Source organism: Pelophylax lessonae, assembly GCF_965119305.1.
Source record: "Pelophylax lessonae genome assembly, chromosome: 2".
Classification (NCBI taxonomy): domain Eukaryota; kingdom Metazoa; phylum Chordata; class Amphibia; order Anura; family Ranidae; genus Pelophylax; species Pelophylax lessonae.
This window is the reverse complement of record NC_138769.1, coordinates 202,219,456-202,232,562: the sequence shown is the minus strand read 5'-3', so window position 1 is coordinate 202,232,562 and position 13,107 is coordinate 202,219,456. Positions and strand designations below refer to the sequence as shown.

General features: G+C 41.3%; 1 protein-coding gene across 1 annotated transcript in view; it reads left to right on the top strand.

Annotated features, from left to right (window-relative positions):
* RPGR (retinitis pigmentosa GTPase regulator) overlaps positions 1 to 13,107 on the top strand; it is a gene marked incomplete at its 3' end in the record, with an annotated part of 120,403 nt that overhangs the window by 64,448 nt on the left and 42,848 nt on the right. Inside the window, exons 6-7 of the mRNA XM_082245445.1 lie at positions 3,744 to 3,893; positions 8,765 to 8,923. Coding sequence (XP_082101571.1) covers positions 3,744 to 3,893; positions 8,765 to 8,923 — 309 coding nt within the window. The remainder of the gene's footprint in view (positions 1 to 3,743; positions 3,894 to 8,764; positions 8,924 to 13,107) is intronic.

Genomic DNA, 13,107 nt, shown 5'->3' with positions numbered 1-13,107 from the left:
AAAACATGCCTATCCTGAACGCGATTCTTCTGCATTCAGGAGAGGGAGGTTGAAGCCTATGGAAATGGACACGAAGACTTTTCTGGAATTTTGGCAAAAAAAAGCACCAAAAGCTCATAACTCAAGTTTTAGGAGCTGCTACTGTACATGAAGCCCAAGGCTGCTTTCTTACTGCTCCATTGCAAAACGCATAAGCATCTATGCTGCATTTTTACAACAGTGCTTTGCGTTTTTTATGCATTTTTGCCGCGTTTGGGTTGTGCTTTTTCCCCTGGACATGTGACTGGACAAAGCTTTTCCTACAGCTGCAATGTGTTTGTTTTTGATTGCTTTTTAATGCGGTTTCCATCCATTTTAGTGTGGCGTTGCATTTTTGGTGCATTTCTTTTTTGACTGAACGAAGATGCACCAAAAATGCAGCAAGCAGGACTTTTAAAAAGCCCAACTAACTACTATAAAAGGTGCATTTCTCCTGCACTTTTTTAACTGAATATGAATATGATCAGTGTTGAAAGCAGCCTTAAAGCAGAGATCCACCTAAAAGTGAAACTCCGGGCCAATTAGAAAGCGCTTTGCGCGTGGGCAGTAGGGTACTTTCGTCTTCACTGCCGGTTTCCCATACCCTGAATGGCGGCAGCACCTTAGAGCTGACACGAAAAGCGGCCTCAGGTTCCGACATCGTGGGAACCCTGGACAGGTAAGTCCTAATATTAAAAGTCAGCAGCTACAGTAGACTAAACAGAGGCCAAGATGGCAGCTTCCTTGGCTAAAAACGGGGGTTTACTTCCACTTTAACACTCTGAACCCGTAGTTACGTAAATATACCGGAAAAACGAAGGGAATAAACGAATCGTATAGTGAAAAACCCTTTAAAACTGATTTATTTAGCCTTAAAGTGTTATTAAAGGTTCAGCTTTTTTTAAACACAAACAACAAACCTGTCCTATTTACCTGCTCTGTGCAATGGTTTTGCACAGAGCAGCCTCGATCCTCTTTTTTTCTCATAGCCGCTTTCTATGGGGCACTGGTGCATGCTCGCTCCCGAGCCCTGTTGTATCCGTCCATAAGACACATAGATCCTTGGCTCGGCCCTGCCCCCCACTCTCTCCTCTTTGGCTCACTGGCTGGCATTGACAGCAGCAGGAACTAATAACTCTCGCTGCTGTCTCAGTCAATGAGGGGAGGGAGTCTTGGGACAGCTGAGGCTCTTGTGCACATCGCTAGATTGAGAGGGAGCTCAGGTAAGTATAAGGAGGGGCTGTTAGGGGGAGCAGCACACCGAAGGTTTTTTTTACCCTCATGCATAGAATGCATGAAGGTTAAAAACTTCAGCCTTTACAACCACTTTAAAATAACACTTACAATGGTTAAAATCAGTTGCACAATTTGAAAACATTCCCAGCTAGCATAGATGGCATTTTACCATCAGTTTTGGTTGATGTGATGACGCTAGCACATCACTTTTTCCTATGCGTTTTGTCACTACGGACCTCTTCTGGGGCCCCAGAAGTGATACTGATCTGGAGTCTTATGAGTACAGGCGGTCCCCGGGTTACAAACATCCGACTTACAAACGGAGAGAGAAAACAGGAAGTCAGGAGAAATCTAGTCCTAGGAAGGGAAATTCACTCCTGTAAGAGTTTTCAGGGAAAACGCTTTATCACCAATCCTTGTTTCCACAACAACCCAAAATCTTCAAAATCCAGTTGTCATAAGGAGAAAAAGTGAGGTGAAATCTTCTGAACAGGGGTACAGACAGCAAAACAAATGGTACAGGGGTGTTAACCCTTTCCTGTGCTATCCAAAAAACATAAACATTATTCTTTTGGCTGGAGCTACACTTAAAATATGTACCTGTTCCGACTTACAAACAAATTCAACTTAAGAACAAACCTACAGTCCCTATCTTGTTTGTAACCCAGGGACTGCCTGTATAGCCAATATGATTGGAGTAGCTGGAGTTTAACCACTTAAGCTCCGGAACATTTTACCCCCTTCCTGACCAGGGCCTATTTTGCGATTCGGCACTGCGTGACTTTAACGGACAATTGCACGGTCGTGCGACGCTGTACCTAAACAAATTTGACATCCTTGTTTTTCCACAAACAGAGCTTTCTTTTGGTGAGATTTGATCACCTGTGCGATTTTTTGATCATGCGCTATAAACAAAAAAAGAGCATCAATTTTGCAAAAATAACAATATTTTTCACATTTTTTTCTATGAAATTCCCCCCCAAAAAAAATGTAAAAATCAAAATTTTTTAACATTTTAGGCCAATTTGTTTTATGCTACATATTTTTGGTAAAAAAAAATCGCAAAAAGCGTATTTTGATTGGTTTGCGCAAATGTTATTGCGTTTACTAACTAAGGGAAAGATTTTTGTCATTTTTGTTTTCTTTTTTTTTAACGCGTAATGGCGGCGATCTGCGATTTTGTTTGCGGTACTGCGACATTGCGGCGGACAGATCGGACCCTTGACTGACATTTTTGACGCTTTTGGGGTTACCAGTGACATTACTACAGTAATCAGTGCTATACATATGCACTGTTACTGTAAAATGACACTGGCAGTGAAGGGGTTAACTTTTTTGGAGAGGAGAGGTTAAGTGTGTCCCTAGGGGCGTGTTTCTAACTGTGATTGGCTGTGGCTTGAGCTGTAGGAACCAGTGATCAACGGTCCTACATAGTAGAACCGTATGATCACCATTCTTACACAGGGGAGAATGACAGGCGGCTTGTTTACATTAGCCGCCTGCCTTTCTTCCGCTCTAACGGACGATCGCGAGTGACCGGCGGACATCGGGTCCGCCGGGCACACGCACGGGGGGGTCCGTGACTTAGCGGGAGCGCGCATCCGGCGGCGCGTGCTCACTCCCCAGAGCCTCTCAGGCTAGTACCCATAGGTCACTTTGTCTGAGGGGCTGACCGCCGCAGTATATGTACTTGCGGTGGTCGGCAAGTGGTTAATATGTAAACCAGCCTGTCTGACCTTTCTCTAACCAGAAGTCATTAATTTATGGTAAGTATGCATCTGACCCCTTTTGGTGGTGGCTTTTCTTATAAGGTGACAGTCTTGATTCACTGCACACTCATCCGCTTGAATGATTCGGACATTTCCACTTGGAAGACATTTCTCCCATGAATGTTTTCACATCAGGACTTAATTTATGATTTCACAATTCATGTACAGTGGAAGGAGCGGTTTTGTGTGCTGGAGAAGTTATTGAGATTAGTAGGATCCAGGGTATCATTTTTTTTTTTTTTTTATCAGACACCATGTGCCACATTGATGCCATTGGTTCCTAGTAAATGTAAGCTTTCCTCTGAATATAGATTCAGCCAGCCAATACTGCATCCACTGTGTTTTGTTGGCAGATACTTGTTTGGAGCGAATAGCATAATAGAAATTGACTAACCCAATTTGCATCAGTATATAACATGTCTGGATGGTACTGCATTTTAAATCCTGAAATACAGACTGAGCCAAAGCTTATAAATGGAAAAGAATTCAAGTACTGCTTTATAGACAGGCAGTTGTAGGTTATTGCAAGCATTCATTATACATAGCTGCTGCTGTGAGAGACAGATCCAGTTCTTATTCAAGTCTCGTGTGAAATGAACCTGCCTTTAGACCTTGCAGTGACATAAGAATATTCTTTACCAGTTCAGAGAAGACGTAGAGATTGGTAAACTATATAACAAATACGAAACTGAATATGAACATTTGTTTGCTTTATTTCAGTGGATGGGAAGCTTTTCATGTGGGGTGAAAATTCAGAAGGTCAACTTGGCCTCGCTGATGGGAAAACAGTCTGCAGTCCTCACCAAGTGGATATTGGAAAGCCGATTTCTTGGGTCTCCTGCGGCTATTACCACTCCGCATTCGTTACACGTAAGCTAAGCTCTCAGCATTTGTGGACCGGGATGAGAAACTGTGATATTTTTGCACGTAATGATAATAGGACAGCTTCTGTGCAGCGTGGGTCGCTTTTTAAATCAAACGTGTGCTTTGTTTTTGCAGAGCAAAGTAACCCCGAACCAAAAATGAAATATATTGCAGCTTAGCAATTATTATATGTGGTGGCATTTCTTTGGCTTTAACTGATGATCTGGCCAGTAACACCTCCTATATTAGTGAGATACAACACTGGAAGAATGAGAACAGGAGACACAACTGACAGCACCATTGTCAATCTGGGGGGGAGGGAGTATTAAATATATTAGCCGGTTTTGAACCACTAACACAGGGGGTGATCAAACTGTGGCCCTCCAGTTGATCAAGAACTACAATTCACATCAAACCTAGACAAGTCTGTGAATGTCAGAGTTTTACAATGCCTCATGGGACATGTAGTTCTGCAAAACCTGGAGGGCCGTAGTTTGAGGATCCCATTGAATTCAAACTCCAGATTACACTTTATAATCAGTTACAACCAGGGCTTTTTTTCTCAGGGAATGGATGCAGGAACTTCTCTTTTGAGGTCACCCCTTATCTCAGCCCCCTACCCACCTCCGAGCACTGTCTCTTGATTCCTCCCCCTATCCACCTCCCAGTACCACCCCTTTTAGAGATTAGAGAACCCAGTATAATTTTTTTTTTGGTGCTAGGTAATATGTATGGAATTTAAAGTCCAGGCAAAAACTAACGCTAAACCTGCTATGTGCCACATTCTAAACCTAATCTATCTAACCCTTTAAAGCAAAAATCACTGTACTTACGTATTCTGCAGCCGATCCGGTCCGGTCCCACGCTGAACTGTCAGCTGCGGCTTCAGCATGGATGTGGGTGCAGGAGAGGCACTCGACAACAGAAGCCCCATAGTAAGTCTATGGGGGACATCATTTCCGGTTCATTTCACAGCTGTTGTCGGTCGTCTCCTGCATACAGCTTCTGTCACTGGAGACTGGACCTGATTGGCTGAAAAATAGGTAAGTACAGCAATTTCTGCGTTACAGGGTTAGATAGATTAGGTTTAAAATGTGGCACAGAGCAGGTTTAGCATTAGTTGCCTAGACTTCTATATATCTCCTGCAGCCAGCAACAATACACTCCCCTTTCAATAATAGTTCCCCCCCAGCAACAATAAAAACAAAAAGGGGCAATGATCCGATTCCCACCAAAACACTCCTCCATCCCAAAATATATATACAAAAGAGAAATTGGCCCACGGGACTTTGTGTGAGGTACGTGTTGGTGGCTGGAAAAAATTGAATTACACAGTCGATAAAAGCAATATTGTAATTTTATTGCATAATATGCACAGGTTAACAAATGATAACATGTGCTCAATGGCGCATGCTGTAGCTCAACGGCTATATGTAGAAAAATATAAACAACACAGGCATATAAAGATAACTTGTTGGCATAAAACTTGGTGTAACCACTCATAGACAGGCATAACATGATAAGATAACATGACAGTTGAATACAACATCGTGACCTGACGCGTTTCGGGAGCAATCTCCCTTCTTCAGAGATCAGTATATTCAATGTGTATCTATGAAAAGAACATTGTAGTTTAAATATGCAATATCGTTATGATTATAGAATTGAGAAATTGCCGTCAAGGGATGGAAACTAGATGGAGTGTATAATACTCACAACTCAATAGGACTTGGATGGAATGATTGGGATTCTCGTGTGACAGCGGCGCATTGTGTCTGACCCGGGAGCTGAAGGATCCCATAATGGCAGCCAGAAATGCGGGTCCCTGGTAGGTGGGTGGTGAGTGTGGAAAAACAGAAAGAGAAACAGAAGCACCTTCCAACCATAGACCCCAGCAACAATAGACCGCCCATAACAAAGTACCACCCAAACAACAATAGATACACCTTAGCATTAAAGTGGTTGTAAACCCCCCTCTAATGTTTGTACGTATAGGATGCCTATGTAAAGGCCTACCTATAGGTACTGAAATGTAAATATCTCCTAAACGGTGCATGTTTAGGAGATATTTACATTTCATTCAGCCGATGATCTAATTGGCGCATATACCGTTTCTTCAGAGCCCTGTGCCGCGACCAGTGGCTCCCACTCGCATGCACTGTCCTCTCTCTCCTACCGAGTTCCCCCAGAGCAAGCAGCTTGCTATGGGGGCACCTAAGCAGGCTTGCTCCTGAGCCGCTGCTCTGCATGTCCATTTACACACACAGCTGCTGTTTGGCCCTGCCCCCTCTCTATCCTCATTGGCTCACTGACTGTAATTGATGGCAGCAGGATCTCAGACAATAAGTAGGGAGAGTCCCTGGAGAGTCAAGGCTCTTGTGCACATCGCTAGATCATGATGGGACTGGGGGGCTGCTGCTCTGAGAATGCATGAAGGTTAAAAAAAAACCTTGAGCCTTTAGAACCACTTTAAAGGAGTCATCTGTATAAGACAGTCGTGAATGTCCATTATTTTGATTTATTGGCTACTTCAGCCATCCACTGCTGTTATGTTTGAATTAAAACAGAGCTAAAGGCAAAGCTTTTTTTCTTTTTTTTTTTTTTTTTTTTTTTTCATTTTGGATAGAGTAAGGGAGGGGGTTTTTTTGCCACATTTGTCTAATTGAGGAAATTTCTCTTGACTACCTGCCCCATAGCCAAAACAGGAAGTTAGAGGAAATCACCCAAAAGTAAGGAATTTAAGGTTGTCATCGGAGTAACCAGAACTAATGTCCCCATTAGAATATTTCCCTTCTAATTAGTATTCTGGGAACAACTCAAAATGTGGGATTTTGTTTCACATATTCTGTGATAATGGTAAATATGACAGAGAGGTTGAACCTTCCTAACTGGGACACAGACAGCAATGAAAACCTATCCAGATTTAAAAAAAAAAAATGTTTTGTCTTTAGCGACTCTTTTTTAAATGTCACTTATAAAGAAGCTTTAAAAAAGCATAAATAGTTTTTGCTTTTTCTTGTTTTTGGAGGTTGAACATTTAATATAAACAGATTCCTAAGATTTATTGATTGATGTGAATAGATATATAGGTACAGTAGATATGGATACAGAATAAATGTGCATCACCACAAACCGTTCCTGTAGGGATGAAGGCTGTGATGTGTAAAATGCACTTATGGTATGTTTTACATCTGATTTAGCATGTGCATCCATACGTGTCCTTTTCCCGTAAGATTACATAACAAAAAAAAAAAATCACACTCCATAACATAAAATGTAATTTTGTCTGCATTAATGCACATTTGCAAATGGAACCCTCTATTGAGAAAGAATGTCCTCAAATGTATATACATTTGATAGACTAGAGGAGGGTTTTCTTGTCTGTTAATTGGGGATACAATGCCTTGAAAAAGTAGTCATACCCCTTAATTTTCCACATTTTGTCATGTTACAACCGAAAACGTAAATGTATTTTATTGGTATTTTATGTGATAGGCCAACACAAAGTGGCACATAATTGTGAAGTGAAAAGAAAATGATAAATGGTTTTCAAAATGTTTTACAAATAAATATCTAGTGGAACCAGTTGCCTTCAGAAGTCACCTAATTACAGTAGTTAATAAAGTAAACCTATGTGTAATTAAATCTCATTATAAATACAGCTGCTCCCCATCCAATCAGACAGAGCTGAGCTATTTTGCGGAATGAGGAACGGGCAAAAATGTCACTTTCTAGGTGTGCAAAGCTGGTAGAGACACCAAAAAAGACTTCCAGCTGTAATTGCAGTGAAAGGTGGTTCTTCAAAGTATTGACTCAGGGGGGGCTGAATGCAAATGCATGCCACATTTTTCAGATATATATTTGTAAAAAAAATTTGAAAACCATTTATCATTTCCCTTCCACTTCACAATTCTGTGCCACTTTGTGTTTTTCTATCACATAAAATCCTAATAAAATACATTTACGTTTTTGGTTGTAACATGACAAAATGAGGAATATTTCAAAGGGTATGAATACTTTTTCAAGGCACTGTATCTTCCTTCACTTCCTGTGTGCAGCCAGGGTGGAAGATGGTGGTGTGTATGTGTGTGTCATTTCTCGGGAATGGAGAAGGGTATATAATCGCGCCCCTCAACTGAGCAAGCAGAGATTGCAGTCATTCCTCTAAATCAGTGGTTGTCAACTTATGCACTAAAGGGTCCTCAAATGCAGCACCTGACATCCCCAAAGGGCTGCACATAATATTCAATATATGTAATGCTTTAGAGGACCATCAGAAAATGCAGACCTAATAGAGGAACTGAGGGTCAGAGAGTGTGGACATGCTACATTTTTGTCTGGGATATGCTGCAGAAGACAATACAAAACTGGACACCTATTACATGAAGCTAGTAGACATTAATGCTATTACTCTAATCAATGTTTCCACTACAGACTGCTGAGGTCCGAGGGCCGCACATGACATATCAAACGGCCACATGCGGCCCTTGGGCCGTAGCTTGGGCACCATTAATCTAAAACTAAATAGGTAGGCAGTAGGGACAAGGGTGGGGGGGGGGTCAATTATAATTATTCATCTGAACACGGCACGCAAAGAGGCGGATGAAAGGTTGGTGAAGGGGGTTGGGGATATGAGTCATTCTACTGAATAAAGCAAGCATCGAGGAGAGGGAATGATGAGAGTCATTAATATGCATCTATGTTTTTGCTCGAGTATTTCAACTCTTTTAACAAAATATTTTCAAACCTTTTTTTTTTTAATACTCTACCCAATAAGTAAAGGAATGCACTATATACAAAACCATTCTAAAGTTCCTTTGAAGCATTTGCGTTCAGTTAAAATCACTTTAAGTGGGTATTGCATTATCTTTCCATAGAGGATGGAGAATTGTACACTTTTGGGGAACCTGAAAATGGGAAACTTGGTCTGCCTGCTGAGAAGCTGGACAAACATAGACAACCTCAACATGTCCCTGGAATATTTGGGAAGGTGAAGACGGTTTCCTGTGGTGGAGGGCACACAATTGCAGTCACAGGTTTGTAACTGAATTAATTATTGGATTGATTCATCTAAAATTGAGATCTAAATTGGGCATATTTCCCAAAACTTTAAAGTGTCTGTTAACCTTCACTAATTTGCTCCTTTTCGATCTGTTAAAGAGAACTAAGTTCTAGAAACTCTGCCTAAAAAAGGTAGGCAATGATAGTGACTAATCCTTTGCCCTATGCCTGTGTTATCCCTGCAGCTGACATTACCTGTCATGCTTTGCAATGGCTGGCTGCAACAATTGTGCTGGAAGAAGTACTAATGGCCGCTTGCCCGGGAAGAAAGACCCCATGCCGGAACGTGTGTCATTTCCCTCGTTACTGACTTACCAGGCTTTGCTCTGCATTATGTCACTGTGTGGAGGCACCCATATTGGTAGAGGCAGGGTTTTGCATCCTCATTTAGAACCTCCAGCAAGGAAAACCATGGGTAGTACAGTGGTGACATCACCAATCTCACTCCAAATCTGGTGAGACATAAAGTCCGAGCCAGCAGTGCCAGAGATCTCACTGTAAATAAACAGATATGAGGCTAGGGCACTAGGGTGCCTGGGCACTGTCACATACCAGAAGTGTACTGTTTTCCAATAAGTCAAGACAAAAGGTAAATTGAGAGATACAGGAATGTAGAAAATAATATACATTTGAGTTATATGCTTCTGCCCTAAGTTTGGACACTGGCAAATAGGAAAATGTTAAGGACTACCCTCATATAACCCCACCACTAAACTTCAGGCTTAAGTTTTTTGTTGGTGTCTTAGGAGATTTGTCACCTTTTTTCCAGAAACTGACTACCTTTTTTTTTTTTTTTAGTTAAAATACACTCTAGATATTTTTCTTCATTTACTTGAATTAAGTCTTTAGAATGCTGTTTGACCTTGTCATTCACAGCAGCTATATGGACCAGCTTATTCTCAGCAACAGTACCCAGACCCCACTGAACGGATAGATTGTGGGGCTAAACTGGAATCTAACCTTCAGGCATTGGGCTCTGCTTGTGAAGCTTTCCAGACATTGTTAGCTGCAGAGCACTCTCCATGTCCAGAGCCTTGGGACAGCCTCAGCCTCTCTTTTGTCATCCCTTAACAGGCTTTTTCTATTCTGGACCTTTCTATTCTGAGTCTATCCCTTAGGGGGATCTATTTGAAGGCTGGGAATCCTTCCAATGTTTACATTGTTGATCAGTTTTTGTTGTTGGGATGTTCTCTCTGTATGGGTAGTTCCTTTATATCCTCCTCATGTTAGTAGTTGCTTTAGGCTCTTAAATTCTGCTGGTGCGGAATCTGTGTCCTTTGATGTAGTCACTCCTTTTGGCAGGTTTTTCTTATTCTACTCTGAGGACTAGGTTGATCCTCTGACCTACTCTGGACCATTAGCACTTCCCCTGTCTTGTAGGGAACTTCACTTTTTCTGATAAGATTTACCATTTGTCCTTCTGGTTCTTGCAGAGGCCTCCTGGTTCTATCTTAGATCCCTTAATGACTGTTGTCCACGCCTCAGTTGAACTGATTTTGGAAGACCCAAATATCAAATAATTTATACATTCTTGTGTTCCTCAATGGATGATAAATAGAATAAGAAAAAGTCCCACATTAAAGTGAGGGAAACAAAAGCCTGTCTACAACCTGGATTGATAGAGGGAACAAACAGGTCAGTGGAGCAAGAGATAAGGCAAGGAAAAGTACCTTTTACTGGTACCTTAGCCAAACAAGCATTTAATCCCTTGCAGTACCCCACTGCAAGGGTAGTTTTATATTCCCAGGGTTCAGCTTCAAGTTTATTGTTAACGTGACTTTCACTGTTTTACACACTCGCTTTTCTAGAATTTTTATTGTTATATTAAATATAAAGATTTGAGTTAACCCTTCAGTGAGTGTAGATTAAATAATGCAGTTCAGTTTCAGAATTCAGTATATAGGAAACTGTTAAGATGTCAGCAATGCAGGCAGGGCATTGTTTTTACTGGGTCAGCTGACTCATTAAGGAGAATTTATTAAAACTGGAGAAGACTGAATCTGGAGCAGCTGTGCATGGCAACCAGTCAGCTTCTAGTTTTCATGTTCAAGGCTTAAAGCGGAGTTCCACCCTAAATTATACTTACCTCTATCTTCTTGCTCCGGGTCACCTGAAAAACAAATGGATAATCGCAATTTTTTTTTTTTTCACTTACTTTGTTTAGAAGAAAATATACTTACCTTACTTCCTCTTCCTCCCCTCGGCGGCCACGGCGATTCGTCACTTCCTGGCTTCCAATGATTCCTGGGAGCTGAACGTCATCGCTCCCAGGAATCAATGCGCCTGCACCGGCCCCGACGTCAGTTCCGGTGCAGGCGCCGTCATACCTTGGTAAACAGCTTCTGGGCATGCCCAGAAGCTGTGCAGGAATGACGCTGCGGCACTGGAAGTGACGGCGGGGCCGGTGCAGTGCATCGTGGGACCGAAGAAGATGGAAGAGGACACAGAAGAGGATCGCGCTGGCTTCAAGCTGCCCACACCTGAGATGGCAGCGCTGGACAATACATTTTCAAGGTAAGTATTTCTTCTAAAAGGTAAGTGCAACCCGGGACAGATCAGAGGCTAGCCATTGTGGAATGCACTAGCCCTGACTTTCCCGGGGGTATTTTTATTAATTAATATAAAAAACTTTCCCAGGGTGGAACTCCACACAAGCTGAAGATAGAGGATGATTATTTGCCATCAGTGCCAGATTACCAAATAGGCACCAGTCTATGGGCCCAATGCTGTTTAAGGGCCAGGTGACAACAGGTCAAAATAATATTGATTTAATCATGGAAGAAAATTACAATGAAGCTTTGTTAAATTGTTTACAAAAGATAGAAAAAAGAATCCACTCAAAGAAAAGAAAACTTTGCATTAAAGACTCTTTTGAGAAAATACTGTATTAATGTAATGTACCCAATAACTTAAAGTACATAAACCATACACAGGTTCATATTACAGCTTGTCTCTTAAAAGCTCATCTTCTTTCAACTGTCAGTTTATAAAAATGTTGGTGTCCGTGTGGGGCTCCGCCTGCCTCACTGTGTCATTCATTCATTCTGTGAATGTGAAAACTACAAGGACCAATAACCTTTGCAGCTGTCAACTTTTAGTTCTCAATGAACTACTATGGCACTGTTGAGCTCTCTGGTAGTCCATTGATTCTTCCTGTCAGTGTGAAACTGCCTGCCCCTGTAATGTACAGGCAGACAGCTTACACTGACAGTCTGCAGGAGTCCTGCATGGCACCTGTGATCTGCTGATCATGAGTGCAATGCTTTCTTGGCTCCTACGAAGAAAAAAAAAATAGTAAATGCACTTTTTTTTTTTTTACCTGCAAAAAAAATGTGCATTTAATTATTTAATTTATCATTTTTAAGTGAACTTATCCTTTTAATACATGTTACTAAAAGAATTGCCAATTATGCAGGTGGAAAGTTTACAGACAAAAAAATTGTGAAACAGTTGATCATAGAATAGAGCTGGCATGGTTGAATTGTTACCCATACTGTAAAGCTACGGTATATGGCAAGTGTGTACGTCACCAAGTGTCCACATGGGGGAGCTTTCACTCTTTCAAGTTTGATTTTTTTTTTTCACTTCTGTAGCAAAGGATGGATTGGATCTTCGGGAGAATGCTTTGAAATGGAGAGAAATGCTGCTTTATTTATCGGTTATGAACTTCAGGGTAGGAAATAAGTAGTGTAACATATTACAAAACTATAAATATATATATATATATTTTAACAGTTTATAAATGTTTAACAAATCACAGACCTCAAATTCTACAAAACAAAAAAGTTCTAACTTTGATGCCATGAACAAAAAAAAGGATAGAGCATAAATCACATGCTCTCTTTCTACATAGAGTTCTGTAGATGTTATGTTATTGCAGATAGCCACAATCTGTTTTTAATCCGACCGTGTAAATTTAGTTTGAGAGATCTGAAATACAGCACTACATGACAAAGTCGAGTCCGCCTATACAGTGCATCCAGAAAGTATTCACAGCGCTTCACTTTTCTCTATCGTTCATTGACGTGCGCAGTCCTCTGATGCATATCAGAAGGGTAATACCGCTCCCTACAGGAGTAGGGCACTATGGGCAGTCCCTGGGGGTATACCCTCTCTCTTCCTGCATAGGATGTCAGTCTTAATCTGCGTAGTCAGGAGT